General features: G+C 40.7%; 1 protein-coding gene across 5 annotated transcripts in view; it reads right to left on the reverse strand.

Moving 5' to 3' along the window:
• kcnip4a (potassium voltage-gated channel interacting protein 4a) overlaps positions 1-13,647 on the reverse strand; it is a 164,466-nt gene that overhangs the window by 7,627 nt on the left and 143,192 nt on the right. For all 5 annotated transcript variants that reach the window (XM_085400236.1, XM_085400233.1, XM_085400235.1 and 2 more), the window contains one exon: positions 6,621-6,745. In XM_085400236.1, the coding sequence (XP_085256362.1) occupies positions 6,621-6,745 (125 nt within the window). The remainder of the gene's footprint in view (positions 1-6,620; positions 6,746-13,647) is intronic.

Raw genomic sequence — 13,647 nt, forward strand, 5'->3', positions numbered from 1 at the left:
ACTTAGTTTTAATATCACTCTTATTTCTCTTTCTGGGTCGCAAAAAAAACCCCAACTTTTAACATATTTTCAGGTGAGAATGTAGCTGTGTAAACTTAAAATATCTGAGCCGACCGACACATCGTTTTCAAACCCCCGCGGTCTTTCGCTACTCGGGTTAAACGTGATTTATAAGTCACTTTGATAACTTAAAAATGTTATTGTTGGGCTTTTTCAGTGTTTTATTTGTTTGTGAGTAAATTGGCTTGGCTGAGATTAAAGTTATTAGATTAGATTAAATTAAATTTAATCCATCGAGAGGGTTCCTCCGGGGTTTTCACACGGCTGAATAAACATCAAACAGAAAACTAATTAAAGAAAGTGTGAGACGGTCGAGAGTTTACGCCAGCGCCCGGTTATATTTTAGATAGCAAGGAGCAGACGGCAGAGTTTCACTCCACTGAGGGAGCTGTGACGTACTACCCGGCTTTCTTTAGACCGCGAAGGCCGGGTCCTCAAGTGGAAGCAGCCTCTGAATTTGGACACCCCCGCTGTTTCCGGGCCGGCCAATAATAACGGTGACATTTAACGTATTTTATCTGATAAATAAACACTGTAAAATGTATTTAACCCCCCCCCCCCCCAACAGCCCTTTTCAATGTCTCCCTAATTCTGAGGTCTCAAGGTTGGGAAAGTATGGCCACAACACCTCACTTTTTGCCACATGTATCGCAAACCACGTCTCAGCTGTTTGTGAAGGTAAAATACGTCCGCACAATTACGCTCAGTCATGGTTGTGAGTGCGCACGCCAAGGGGCTGCGAGACATTTATACAGCCGTATTTCGCACATGACTATGAAAGGCGGAAAAGCTTTCTGTGATCTGTTCATCTATTTAAAAAAAAAATTATCTACATCTAATATAAAGAATCAAAAGGTCACATTTTTAAGAAAGAGGAAAAATCCATTCACTGAGAGAAAAAAAAGATTTTTCAGGGGGGAAAGAAGGTTTTTTTTTTCAGGGAAAAAAGGCTGAAGTACAGTGGGGCAAAAAAGTATTTAGTCAGCCACCGATTGTGCAAGTTCCCCCACTTAAAATGATGACAGAGGTCAGTAATTTGCACCAGAGGTACACTTCAACTGTGAGAGACAGAATGTGAAAAAAAAATCCATGAATCCACATGGTAGGATTTGTAAAGAATTTATTCGTAAATCAGGGTGGAAAATAAGTATTTGGTCACCTCAAACATGGAAAATCTCTGGCTCTCACAGACCTGTAACGTCCTCTGTAAGAAGCTTTTCTGTCCCCCGCTCGTTACCTGTATGAATGGCACCTGTTTGAACTCATCATCTGTATAAAAGACACCTGTCCACAGCCTCAAACAGTCAGACTCCAAACTCCGCCATGGCCAAGACCAAAGAGCTTTCGAAGGACACCAGGAAAAGTATTGTAGACCTGCACCAGACTGGGAAGAGTGAATCTACAATAGGCAAGCAGCTTGGTGTGAAAAAATCAACTGTGGGAGCAATCATCAGAAAATGGAAGACATACAAGACCACTGATAATCTCCCTCGATCTGGGGCTCCACGCAAGATCTCATCCCGTGGGGTCAAAATGATCATGAGAACGGTGAGCAAAGATCCCAGAACCACACGGGGGGACCTGGTGAATGACCTGCAGAGAGCTGGGACCAAAGTAACAAAGGTCACCATCAGTAACACACTACAACGGCAGGGAATCAAATCCCGCAGTGCCAGACGTGTTCCGCTGCTGAAGCCAGTGCATGTCCAGGCCCGTCTGAAGTTTGCCAGAGAGCACATGGATGATACAGCAGAGGATTGGGAGAATGTCATGTGGTCAGATGAAACCAAAGTAGAACTTTTTGGTATAAACTCAACTCGTCGTGTTTGGAGGAAGAAGAATACTGAGTTGCATCCCAAGAACACCATACCTACTGTGAAGCATGGGGGTGGAAACATCATGCTATGGGGCTGTTTTTCTGCCAAGGGGACAGGACGACTGATCCGTGTTAAGGACAGAATGAATGGGGCCATGTATCGTGAGATTTTGAGCCAAAACCTCCTTCCATCAGTGAGAACTTTGAAGATGAAACGAGGCTGGGTCTTCCAACATGACAATGATCCAAAACACACCGCCCGGGCAACAAAGGAGTGGCTCCGTAAGAAGCATTTGAAAGTCCTGGAGTGGCCTAGCCAGTCTCCAGACCTCAACCCCATAGAAAATCTGTGGCGGGAGTTGAAAGTCCGTGTTGCTCGGCGACAGCCCCAAAACATCACTGCTCTCGAGAAGATCTGCATGGAGGAATGGGCCAAAATACCAGCTACTGTGTGTGCAAACCTGGTAAAGACCTATAGTAAACGTTTGACCTCTGTTATTGCCAACAAAGGTTATGTTACAAAGTATTGAGTTGTATTTTTGTTATTGACCAAATACTTATTTTCCACCCTGATTTACGAATAAATTCTTTACAAATCCTACCATGTGGATTCATGGATTTTTTTTTCACATTCTGTCTCTCACAGTTGAAGTGTACCTCTGGTGCAAATTACTGACCTCTGTCATCATTTTAAGTGGGGGAACTTGCACAATCGGTGGCTGACTAAATACTTTTTTGCCCCACTGTATGTCAAATTATATAAGAACTGGACTGGTAATCACTAGTAACAGATCTTTGGATAAATCCAAATTTAAAATGTTTGTTTAAATTTGTTTGGGATGGAGATCTTGTCAAAATTGATGGAAATAGTATGGTTGGATTGGGTTCCACCATGCAGTACTATCTGGAAAGCATCTGATCTGATTGTTGAATGATCCCAAACCCACTGCCAACACACAATGAAACTCAAACTAAAAATCAGTCATGGATTGGCCTCCCCCCAGCCTGGACCTCAACACAATTGAAGCAGTGTGGGATCACGCTGACGGGGAACAGAACAATATGCAGAAACCTCCAAAGATGAGCTTTGAATGTCCTTCAAGAAGTCTGGAGAACTATTCCTGAAGACTACCTAAAGAAATTACAATAAACTTCCTCATAGAGTTCAGGCCGTTTTGACGAATAAAGGTGGTCACACCAAATAAAGCTCATCGGGGTTGTTGTCTGTTTTTGCCTTATATGCTTTTTTCTAGATATGTTTGCACACATTTCAATAAATTGTTATTATTGTATTATTATTTAATTTCCCATTTTCATACTAAAATATAAAGAAGTAAGGGTTGGATCAAGATTTTTACGTAACGCTGCGTATTTTTTATCTGTAGCTTCTTAAGGAATGTAGAAATTCTGTCCCTGCAGGGACTTCACGCATATCCACCATAAAGACAAAATGCACTGTAGCATCTTTGTATTTGACAGTATTTCTCTGTTGTTTACCAGAGCAGCTGTTAATTAATGCTTTGTTTATCTTCCACAACCGTGCAGACAACACGCTCTCAACAGTCAACCTCTTGTTGTAGTTGTGCTCTGTAAATAAATATAGTAAGCAGGGGGATTTTTTTTAAATAGGACTTCTACTTGACTTGTAGAGTATGTGCATGGCTGCACCTGTGTGTGTCTGTGCATCACACACACTTCTTCTTCTATTCTCTCTACTGCAAATCATCCTAAAAAGCTGCAGAAAAAATAAAGCTCAGTGAAAGCTGTTGGAGCGAGTCTCACTCTCATGGCAGAATTCAACTGATTGTATATCAGCGTTTCTTTGTAGCCTGATGATGACATTGGTGAGCGAGGCTATTTTTCAGTTGGGAATGGAGCCTGTGCGTCATCTTATTACCACATGCAATGCAGCGCCCCTGCAATTCAATTTCAAGTACAGAGAAATAGTTACACTTTGACTTTAGGTCCCATCAAGGAAAACTTTGATCTTGCTGAGCTAAAAGTCAGGAACTCATTTATTTTATATTATATACATATATAACATTAAGCCAGAGTTCATTTTATTTTCATAAAGTATGCATCTGTGTCCCAACAACAGATGAACATATCACCAAATTAAAGATATAACAAATATCTAAATGTTTACATTTACATACATATCGATAAAATTAATTAGCTTATTTTTCCTGCTAGGACTCAATTCATAAATATTTGCTCATGCACTTCTAGATCAAGACTTTAAGAAAAAGAAAAAAGCAACTAGAAAAACATGGGTTACATTTTCCAGGATGATCACCAACGTAGTCACTGTTTCCCTTTGTCCTCGTTTTTTTGTTTTGTTTTGATTTTGCACATTGTTCAATGCCGTTCTCATTAGACGGACTGAGAGATCAGAAAGTTTATTTGTATTCATTTGATATGCTTGTAAAATTAGCTCATCCATGATAATAAAATCACACATCCAATTCAATCAAATGCAAAACTGGCCAGGCATGAAATTCCTTTTGGAGACCCATGAAGCGAGGCGGCAATAAGCAGTGCGGGGAATGAAATATACCTACGAACAGACGAATCGTGACTGATGGCATCGAAAGTATGAGATCTTAATCTAATGCCCAAGTCAGTACCCTGGACTGTGAACTGTGAAAGCTCAGAAGATTCAGTCAGACGTGAGGACAATATTGTGTTATTTTCTATAGTCTGAGGTCAAGGTTTGTTTTTTTTTAAATAATAAATTCTCTCAAACCTTTAAGGTGACCCCTTGCTCAAATTCTGCCTCGAGATCAAGGCCCAGAACCAGAGGTTTCATTTGGTAGACGAGACCTGCTCGACAAAGCGCTATATCTAAAACAAAGCACCACTTGTGCTACAAGTGAATAACTTGTAAAGTCTGTTGTCAAGACAGATGACCTCATCCTTCCACCAAATCAAACTTGGAGAAGTTTGATTTGCTTCAAAACCCTGGATACCAAGGACAAAGGGCCAAACTTCTCATCATGGGAATCATGCCAGCTTCTATTAGTCTGGCTCGCCTTAAAAGCTTTCCTTCATTCTGCCAATGTCACTGGGATAGGGCAAGACAAGATGAGCTGTTTGACCCCAGAAGTTAAAAAATGAGCCACACTCTAGATTTAGTGATGGACAGAAGCTATTTAATAGCTGTAATTTAAGCGTCATTACTCTTTCTCTTTGTCCAGTTTGGGGTCCTAGTTCAACCACATCTAACTCCACAGTAGACAGGAGCAACTGAGTAAACGGAGACGATGACCTCCTATTCCAATACATAAATGAATAAATACACTAAAAACATTATAACCATGCTAGTGGCTCAGTGAGGCTGTATTGAGGCTCTTTGATGTACAGAGGTAAATGCTAACATGCCAATATTTTACTATTCTAAACAGCAAACAAGCTAAACACAGTGAGGATCATGTGAATTTCATTTTTTGGTTTTTATCAAAAATCAAAGAATTTGAATTTAAAATTCAAGTTTAGATTTTAAAAAGGCAGATGGAGAATTAGGAAATGATACTGCGCGTTGTGGAAGGCCGGACAGATCCCCATGTACTAAGAAGAAGTAAATAAAATAAAAAGGTTAGATAGTGCTCAATCACAATCAGAAGAGTTGCCTTTTGGTACTTTCTAGTGTAAGTTAAAAACCCTGCAATAACAGAAAGAAAACCCCAACAATCAGATAATCCCTTTCAAGCAAGCACTTGGTGACTGTGGGAAGGAAAAACTCCCTTTTAACAGGAAGTGACCTGTTTGGAAAGCCATCGGCTAGTTTGATAACTTCTGGGCTAAGACTTCTTGTTGAATTGTTGTCAGATGATATCAATGGTTTCATGACTGCAGTTTAGCAGTTGCAGTCTTTGTTTTGCTGTCCACACTGTCTGCTTACCTCCATCCAACCAAGACCTGATTCTGATTCTTAAAGGTGGCATTATATGGTACTCAGACTATGAGCCGACAAAAAACGAAAACCAGAACACTTCCAGTACCAAATGGAAATTATGTCCCTTGCTAATAAATTCTGCATATATTCCTGATAAATCACCCAGAGGGGCAAATTAATATGTATGCCTTTTTCCTGGTGCTCAAAGAAAGCTGAAGGGGCCACCTGAGTTATTTGGATTCATCACTTCATCCCTTCCAGTGGCAAAATAGAGAATGTCTTTAAATGCTGTGAAATCAGGCAGCGTGAAGCACAAATTAAATCCCTGATCAGAACACTTCTTACCTCTTACACCATCTCCAGTGGAAACGAACTAATGGGAAAGATTTGCAGGGACTTGGCTAGAGCACATTGCAGGCAACAGGAAACTGAAGCCTCACGGGAACACCATCACAGGACTCTCACTATCCTCTTTCACAGCCAGATAATCTGGGTTGGGTTAATTCTGGGTCATCTTATTATGCCTCACACCAGAGATGACAAAGAAGTAAGCTGGGAGGGGGTGGAAGGGTTGAGGCATGACCTCATTATCTCTGACACAGTGAACCGTGTACCGAAGTTTAAATTTTCTGTGGTAAGCACTATTGGACAGTTTAACATTTAATGCAGGTTGAGCTGCTTCAGGAGACTTGGGTGGAAACACCCTTGCTCACTACAGCAGGTTGTAAAAGAATACATGAAATAAAATCAAAAGGAAAACAATGTTTTTGATGTGAAGAAAAAAGAGATATCCAAGAAAGAACAAAGCATTCCAAGGTGTACATTATGTATGGTGGCCTCGTCACTTACATTCTTGAAGCCGCGGTAAAGAATCTGTAGCTCCTTTCGGGAGAACCGCGTCTGTGCTTCGAGTTGTTCCAGGCCTTCTGGGCGATGGCGGACTGCCGATAGTTCCAGCTCGTCTTCGACGCTGTCTGGAGAGGAGAAAGAACAAGGTGAGACATGAAACGCGTCCTTGCAAATTTGTATTTTTGACACTAGAATTTTAGCTATCTTGTTACATTTTCAGCAAATAGATAATCAAATAAAACAAAAAAAAACAACAAAAAGCTCCATTCACAATGCCAGAACTCAACATTTTACTACAAAATGTTATTGGCTCATGGGAAAATCCATTCAAGCGGATCAGTTCTGAAGTCCTTTCTTTGCCTCACACGCCACATTCCTTTATCGGACCCTTCACAAAACCAAACAAAAAACCTGAATGCTCTTTTCTTCTCTACAACAAACATGACAGCAGAGGTAATTAGAGTTTTTTTGAGACCCTGGAACACAACAAGCCCTCGTGGCAGAGAGCCTCTTCATGAAAGAGGGTAGCTGAACCCTGTGAAATGTTTTAATGGGCCTTTAATGATAGCAGATGCTGTCTGGGCACTGTCACCGACTGCACTGTCCTCACAGCACAGCGTTTGACTTGTCTTGTGCAGGGTCTCTCATATACCTGAAGTGTGACACACTAAGTGCCTCATTAGCTCGAAGAGGCTTATTACGGCCCACAGTCAAAAGGCCAAATCTTTAAACGGACCATAATTAACCTGTTGCTATGGAACAAAAGCTCCGCATCCGTTGGGGGATGTCAGCTGATATAAAGGAAATAAAAATGGCTATTTGATCTCATTCTCATCATCATATTAGTCCAGAAACTGTAGCATTACAGCGGTGTAATTAACAAATTTCTGTTCACCTGACCTGTTTAGCATCACATATTCTTTTTCACGTCACCGTGTAATTACGCCGAAACTAATCTGCAATATGCGAGTGTTTTGTTTCAGTGAAAGATGACAGTTTTGACTGTGAACAGCAGAAAAACATTTTTATTCCCTTCAGAAAAGAAAGAAAAGATTTCACGTTGCAGCTAAAATGCAGCTCCGTCAATCATGTGTGACTAAAGCCTGTACTGGCTGAGAAAAGACACAGAAACAAAAGAACATCTTAGACAACAGCAACAAAATCATCAGAGAGACAGAGTGAAGGGAGAGAGAGGGAGAGAAAGCCTTGGAAGAGCCACTTGCTTTGATTAGTGGAGGATGGCTTTTTGGCTGTGGAGCATGGAAAGAGCCTCATGAGTCGAGCTCTCACCCCGCGCTTGTGGACAATCTGAGGGTAACCTGGGAAATACAGCATTAGGTCTTGTGGGTTACCCAGGCAACCAAGAGCCTCAGAACACTGTAGGACGCTGGACATGCAAGACGTGAGGGTCTAAGTTTGGACATGAAGCTAGCTGTCTTCAGGACAACAACACAGTGTTTTTGCTCTGCAGCAAGCAGCCTCAAAAGGAGCTCGGCTTGTGTCATTTTGGCTGTTACTAATTAGCTTTTAACACAATGCATAGCACACTGATGAGTAGTTTTTAGCTATTCAAAATCCTCAGTATAGGTCAAAAAAAAGAAAGATGGATGAAAAGGAAAAGGAATTTTTCAACATTGTTCTGCTCATTCTGAGGAGAAGTTGTCATGGCAATATCTCCCTTCAAATGGGAAACTCATCCCCAACAACAGGTTGAACCATTTGCACCAAGGACGAAAAACTTATTTTACATCATGTGCCACCCACAACCCACGTAATTTTCAGATTAGAAGGCCCAGAGACACTCTCCTTCCTGTTACTGTGACGACTTTAACTGCACTTTTATACCAAGAGCTCTTAATATAAGGAAAGTATGACAAAAAATATGTCAGACGTTTGCTTTGCTTTAGCTTTTTTTGTTTGTTTTTGCTGTGGATATGTTGTAAAAACTTTAAATTTCTACAGTAGACAGTAGAAAACAGGACATTTTCTTGCATTTATCTGTTTATCTATTACTTAATTACTTTGGTGCATTATGAATGACCATGGAGGAGGTCTTTATCAGTAAGAAAAGCTGTAAAATTTATGAAAATGCAGTTAAAAGTCCAGCTTTTATGCAAACCTTTACCAGTCTTTACCAGGCCGATTTGGTCCCTAGGCCTAATGTTTGACACCCCTGAGCTACACTACACTTCTCTTAATCCAGCCGAGAAACTTCTTAGACTGAACCAACTGGCAGATCAACAGACATTTTTATTTACTAGCACTGCTGAAGTTATCTCTGAATTTACTTCACGGACAGTGCTCCTAACAGATAAAAACAAGACCAACGAGGAACTACTTCTTCTGTTTAGCTGAAACAGTACAAAGCTACTCCCAAGACCATCTACGAACTGTCTTTGGATTCTGTGCTTTGTCTACTGAGCTAGTCCTTGGCTTTTAAACAGATGTGCCCTTATATCTAGATTTAGTTGAAAAGTAAAACAGAAAGAGTTGTCCTTTAGGCTGAGGTTTATTGCAAAGAGTGTTCAGGCCCTTTAAATTTACCCACTGAGCAATTTTATGTTGATTAGAGAAAGGCCTAAAAGATCTGTCAAAACCTGTAATTCCTACTTGTGTCAACAGTGTTTAGCTCCATCGCCTTGAAATTGCCAATTTTGGGGTTTGCAGAGGTGGTGAAGAGGAATGGCGTCTTTTTAACCTTTTTAACCAAATTTATACTTAAAGTAGCATCTTTGTAATGACCTGAGAAGATGGCTTTTCACTTTCCAAGAGAACAGATCTTAACAGTGTTTAGGTGTCTGTGAAAGTTGCTTTCAATGCCATTTTGGTGTATTTTTTTTGTGCAGTTTTGATGCAGGTTGGTGAAGCTATGAACTACAGGTTCAGGACTGCAGAAGTGTGAGATAGGACTAGTTCGCTGGTTACATTATTAATCAATCTCCAAGCACATTGTTCTCCATCAGTGTAAAAGACGGGCTCTGAATGTGATATGGAGGCTCATGACCTCGGGTCACGATGTAAGTTAATATCTCATCGGGTGTCATCTCTTCTCGCACATAATCAAGCTGGTTTCTTGACAAATGTGTTGCCTCCTCTTTAATTTAACAAAGTGGTGCATTCAAGGTAGGAATTGATGACCCTGCTACACACCCCAAAAAATCTTCTGTTGTATGCAAAACCAACGCGTGAATATGAAAGCCATTAAGTAATAAGTCCACAGTGTTGCCAAAAAAACTCCATTTGCCCTCCCTCTCCAGGCTATTGTGAAAAATTTAGTTCAAGGTTTGACGGCAGCTGTGGGTGTTAAGACGAGTGCTGTGAACCATTTGTCAATTGTGCACCAAGCACAAGGCAGCTCTCGCAGGAGAAAACAGTAATAGAGATGTAGCTCATGGCATGTTTATAACTAACTAGTTAAGATGACTGATGAGAGTTGCAAGAGGTCTCTATAAACCTGGGCTATAAAGGGATGTAGTAGTAACAATTACATCATTGTACAGAGGGCATGGAAATAGTGTCATAAATCTGCAGCCTACACCGTCATGAAGTGTAGAAGCAAACTGGAGGTAGAGGAAAGAGAGAAATGATCCTTGAAAAGGTTGTTGAATTAATGATAATTAATGCTAATATTATTCTTTTGGATCATCTACTGTTTGGATCAGATGTTGCAGACTTACACTAACGATGTATCATACTTGCTTTATTTGTATGAATTCATGTATAAGCAAAAGTGGCTGAATTGGAGGAGGAAGAAGCTCAACCAAGCTTAGCCTTAAGCGTGAATTTTTACTCCTAATTTTGCCAAATACTTATTCCACAGAGCTGGAAAGAAGCCCCGGCAGAGTCAATATTTAATGTGCCTCTGCCTTTTCAGCCTCACAGTGTATAAAGCATAAACAGTGCACACTGTGTTAGTGGACCACAGGCAAACCGCAGAGTGTAGATGGTTAAAAGCTCTTAGGTCTGGCCACATAATGACCAACATTATTGTGCACAACAAACTTGTTTGCTGTGAAGAATCTCTTTCTGTTGAAGGCCGCTTCATATTGCCTCCTCTGATAACACAATAACTTTGAGATTTAGAGGATGAAGCTCTCATCTGTTCTCGTTACCTCGGTGACACACACACCTTCCTACCTGAGTGGAGAGGAGACGTCTGAGTGCCCCCTCACTGAGGTTGAACTAGACAGATGTTGCTTTTGTTATCAAGATATATTGGTCTTGACAGCAAGCTGGCTTCATCTGGAGGCATTACTGTGCTCCAGAGAGGCACCTTTTTCTACCTTGGAGCTCAAGGACATCATGGAGAAGGGCCTTTAGTAGATTCTTTAGCAGCTGAACCGAGTTTAGGAGGCAGCGCGAACATTACAACGAATCTCGACTGTACTGAAGCGACAGGATGACTTAGCAAGAAGGCAATAAAAGCTGATCTCTAAAGTGGAACGGAGTAGAGCTTGAGTGACAGAGTGCTTAATCAGGCAAGAAAAGAGCAAACAGTCACGGCTGTCTGATTAAAAGTTGCCCTTTTATTTTATTGACAAAAAGGATTCGACGCTCGACTGTGTGTGATTCTGTGAAGAACAGCTCAAGCTGTGTCCTCCTGCCCCTTTGATAAAGGTCAAAGGTCGCACCTTTGCCGGTATTGCACCGCTTGTGTCCAGTTCATTAAAGGCAATAAAACCGCTGTTGTTGTCCTGAAGAATTAAGTATATCATGCAAGTCTAAACATTTACTTCACTGGTTTAGTTAATACGTGCCAACTCATACCGTCATGCCATACTTTTGCCTTCCTCGAAAGAAAAAAAAAAAGACCTTAGCAGCTTCTTGAGTGACAGCAGCTATAATAGTAGGCTCTGGCTGACTGTACAGCTCGCCAACAACGTAATTCACAGCCACCCCTGAACAGCAAAGCTGCCTTCACTATTTTGGCCTGCAGCAATACAAGAGAATGAGACTGATGTCTCAGCAAAATGTAATTACCACAGACCATAGTGTAACACGCTTTGCAGACTAAACTAAAATGGTCTACCACACAGTATCTTCTTTGTCAATGCTCTGCAAAAACACTTATATCCTGAAGAACGAATGTCAGGATATTTCCCTTCCTCCCAGTTTGGACTGATCAATCACGGCCCCGCTGCTACAGTCCCTTAATGTTTATTATATCAGGACTCATTCATTCCAGAGTTATAAGGTCAAGCTGGAGGATAAAACTTTACTAAATCAATCGGGTCTATAAACCGAAAGAGAGGGACTAATAAATACTTGACACACAGACACAACTGCTTACTATCAATAACTCTTGGGTCAGTGCTGTTGAGCTTTCTGCTTCTTTGTTGTGGTAAGAGGGGGTACGTACAGTCTGAAGCTGCATACAGCCAAATGATGGCCTCGGGGAACACATAGGACAGATGAATTTAATACAGTAAGTGCAAAAGACCTGACTCCGTGTGGGGTTCAAATTAAAATGATTAAATTGGTCTTTAGTGGGGGAAGTCTGCATTTAATCTGTGTGAAATTGTCCAAGATCGTTTTTAATTTCAGCCACTGATAGGCTACATCAAAGCCTGGATTTTGTGTGTGTGTGTGTGTGTGTGTGTGTGTGTGTGTGTGTGTGTGTGTGTGTGTGTGTGTGTGTGTGTGTGTGTGTGTGTGTGTGTGTGTGTGTGTGTGTGTGTGTGTATCTAAGATTAGGTCTTATATACTTTAGCTCCAGCTGCTTTAGCACAGTGGCGCCAAGAAGGCAGAGCTCACAAAAGTAGGCCATGACTCCAAGGGAGCACAACTTATCTTCTAGCACCAACAGTTAGATAGGGTTTTACAGGCATTAGAAATGCTGATGTGCACTTGTACTGCTTCAGTAGGTGGTCTGAAGATGACCGTGACTGGACTGGAGAGTTTTGGTTACAGATGATGGCCAACTTAGAACAAAAATACTGCATTTAGGCACGGAAAGTGAAAACCAAGGTCTGGACATTGAATAAAACCTAAATAACGGAGCTTCATGTTTAAAATGTAAACAACAGCAGGTTTTGGTTACTCACACAGATGCGCTAAAGCTAAATGCTAGTGTCAGTTAGCTAACATGCGCACATACTTATAACATACTTATCTTTTAAGTATCATGTTTTTACCTGCAGCCAAATTCAAAGATGCAGCCCTTGAATTTGGGCAATTAGTTTGCCATGTTAGCAACCTAAAATGTTCCTATTCAGCATTATACCCATTGTGCTGCTAGCTTAGGCTAACATTAAGCATGTAAACAGAAAAAGGGGGAAAGCTACATGACAAAAGCTGATGATGACAAAATCTCAAATTCTTTAATACATCAATGTTTACACATCCTTAAATTTATATTCATGAAAAGGATTGTTTTTCTGCCCTATTTTTGAGCCACGCTATACAAGACACTGTTCTAGATTGCTGATGCCATATAAACGTAGGGACAGAGAGAGCTGTTGATTCTGATTTTGAAAGATGGTGATTTTCACTCATTTCAAAGTCAGTGCTGGGAAATGAGACCAATGGTGTGATGAGTAACCACAGTCCTTAAATTTTAAAAGAAAGTAATAACTCCCCCTCAACTCCACCATTTGGTTTTGGGCTATAAAATCATTGTTGGAAACATATTTTACACACTGTGGCAGAAAAGTACAGAGCTCCCCCAGAGGTTTTTTTTTTAATCCCTAGGGAAAGTTTTCTGTAGTGGAAACGTGACTTTAGATGCATGTGCAGCACATCCTTAACCTCATGAGACCTGAGCTCTTTTTTGGGATGCACGAGATGTAACCGGTTTGAGACACGGGGTCTCAGAGGTTAAAATAAATTAATATAGTAGGACGAAAACGTCATTTAAAGTAGCTACAAAAGATACCACAAATACACCACATGTACGGCTGGATCAAAAATTAATCATTATGTGGTGTTTTTAGTATCAGTTTCCATAACAGACTCATGTCATCATGCTAAATCTATAATAAACAGATGTAAAAAACAAAAAACAAAAAAACCCTTCTTATCAGATTGG

This window comes from Rhamphochromis longiceps, linkage group LG3, assembly GCF_057381845.1.
Source record: "Rhamphochromis longiceps isolate RC_006_pf linkage group LG3, R_longiceps_female_GT1.1, whole genome shotgun sequence".
Classification (NCBI taxonomy): domain Eukaryota; kingdom Metazoa; phylum Chordata; class Actinopteri; order Cichliformes; family Cichlidae; genus Rhamphochromis; species Rhamphochromis longiceps.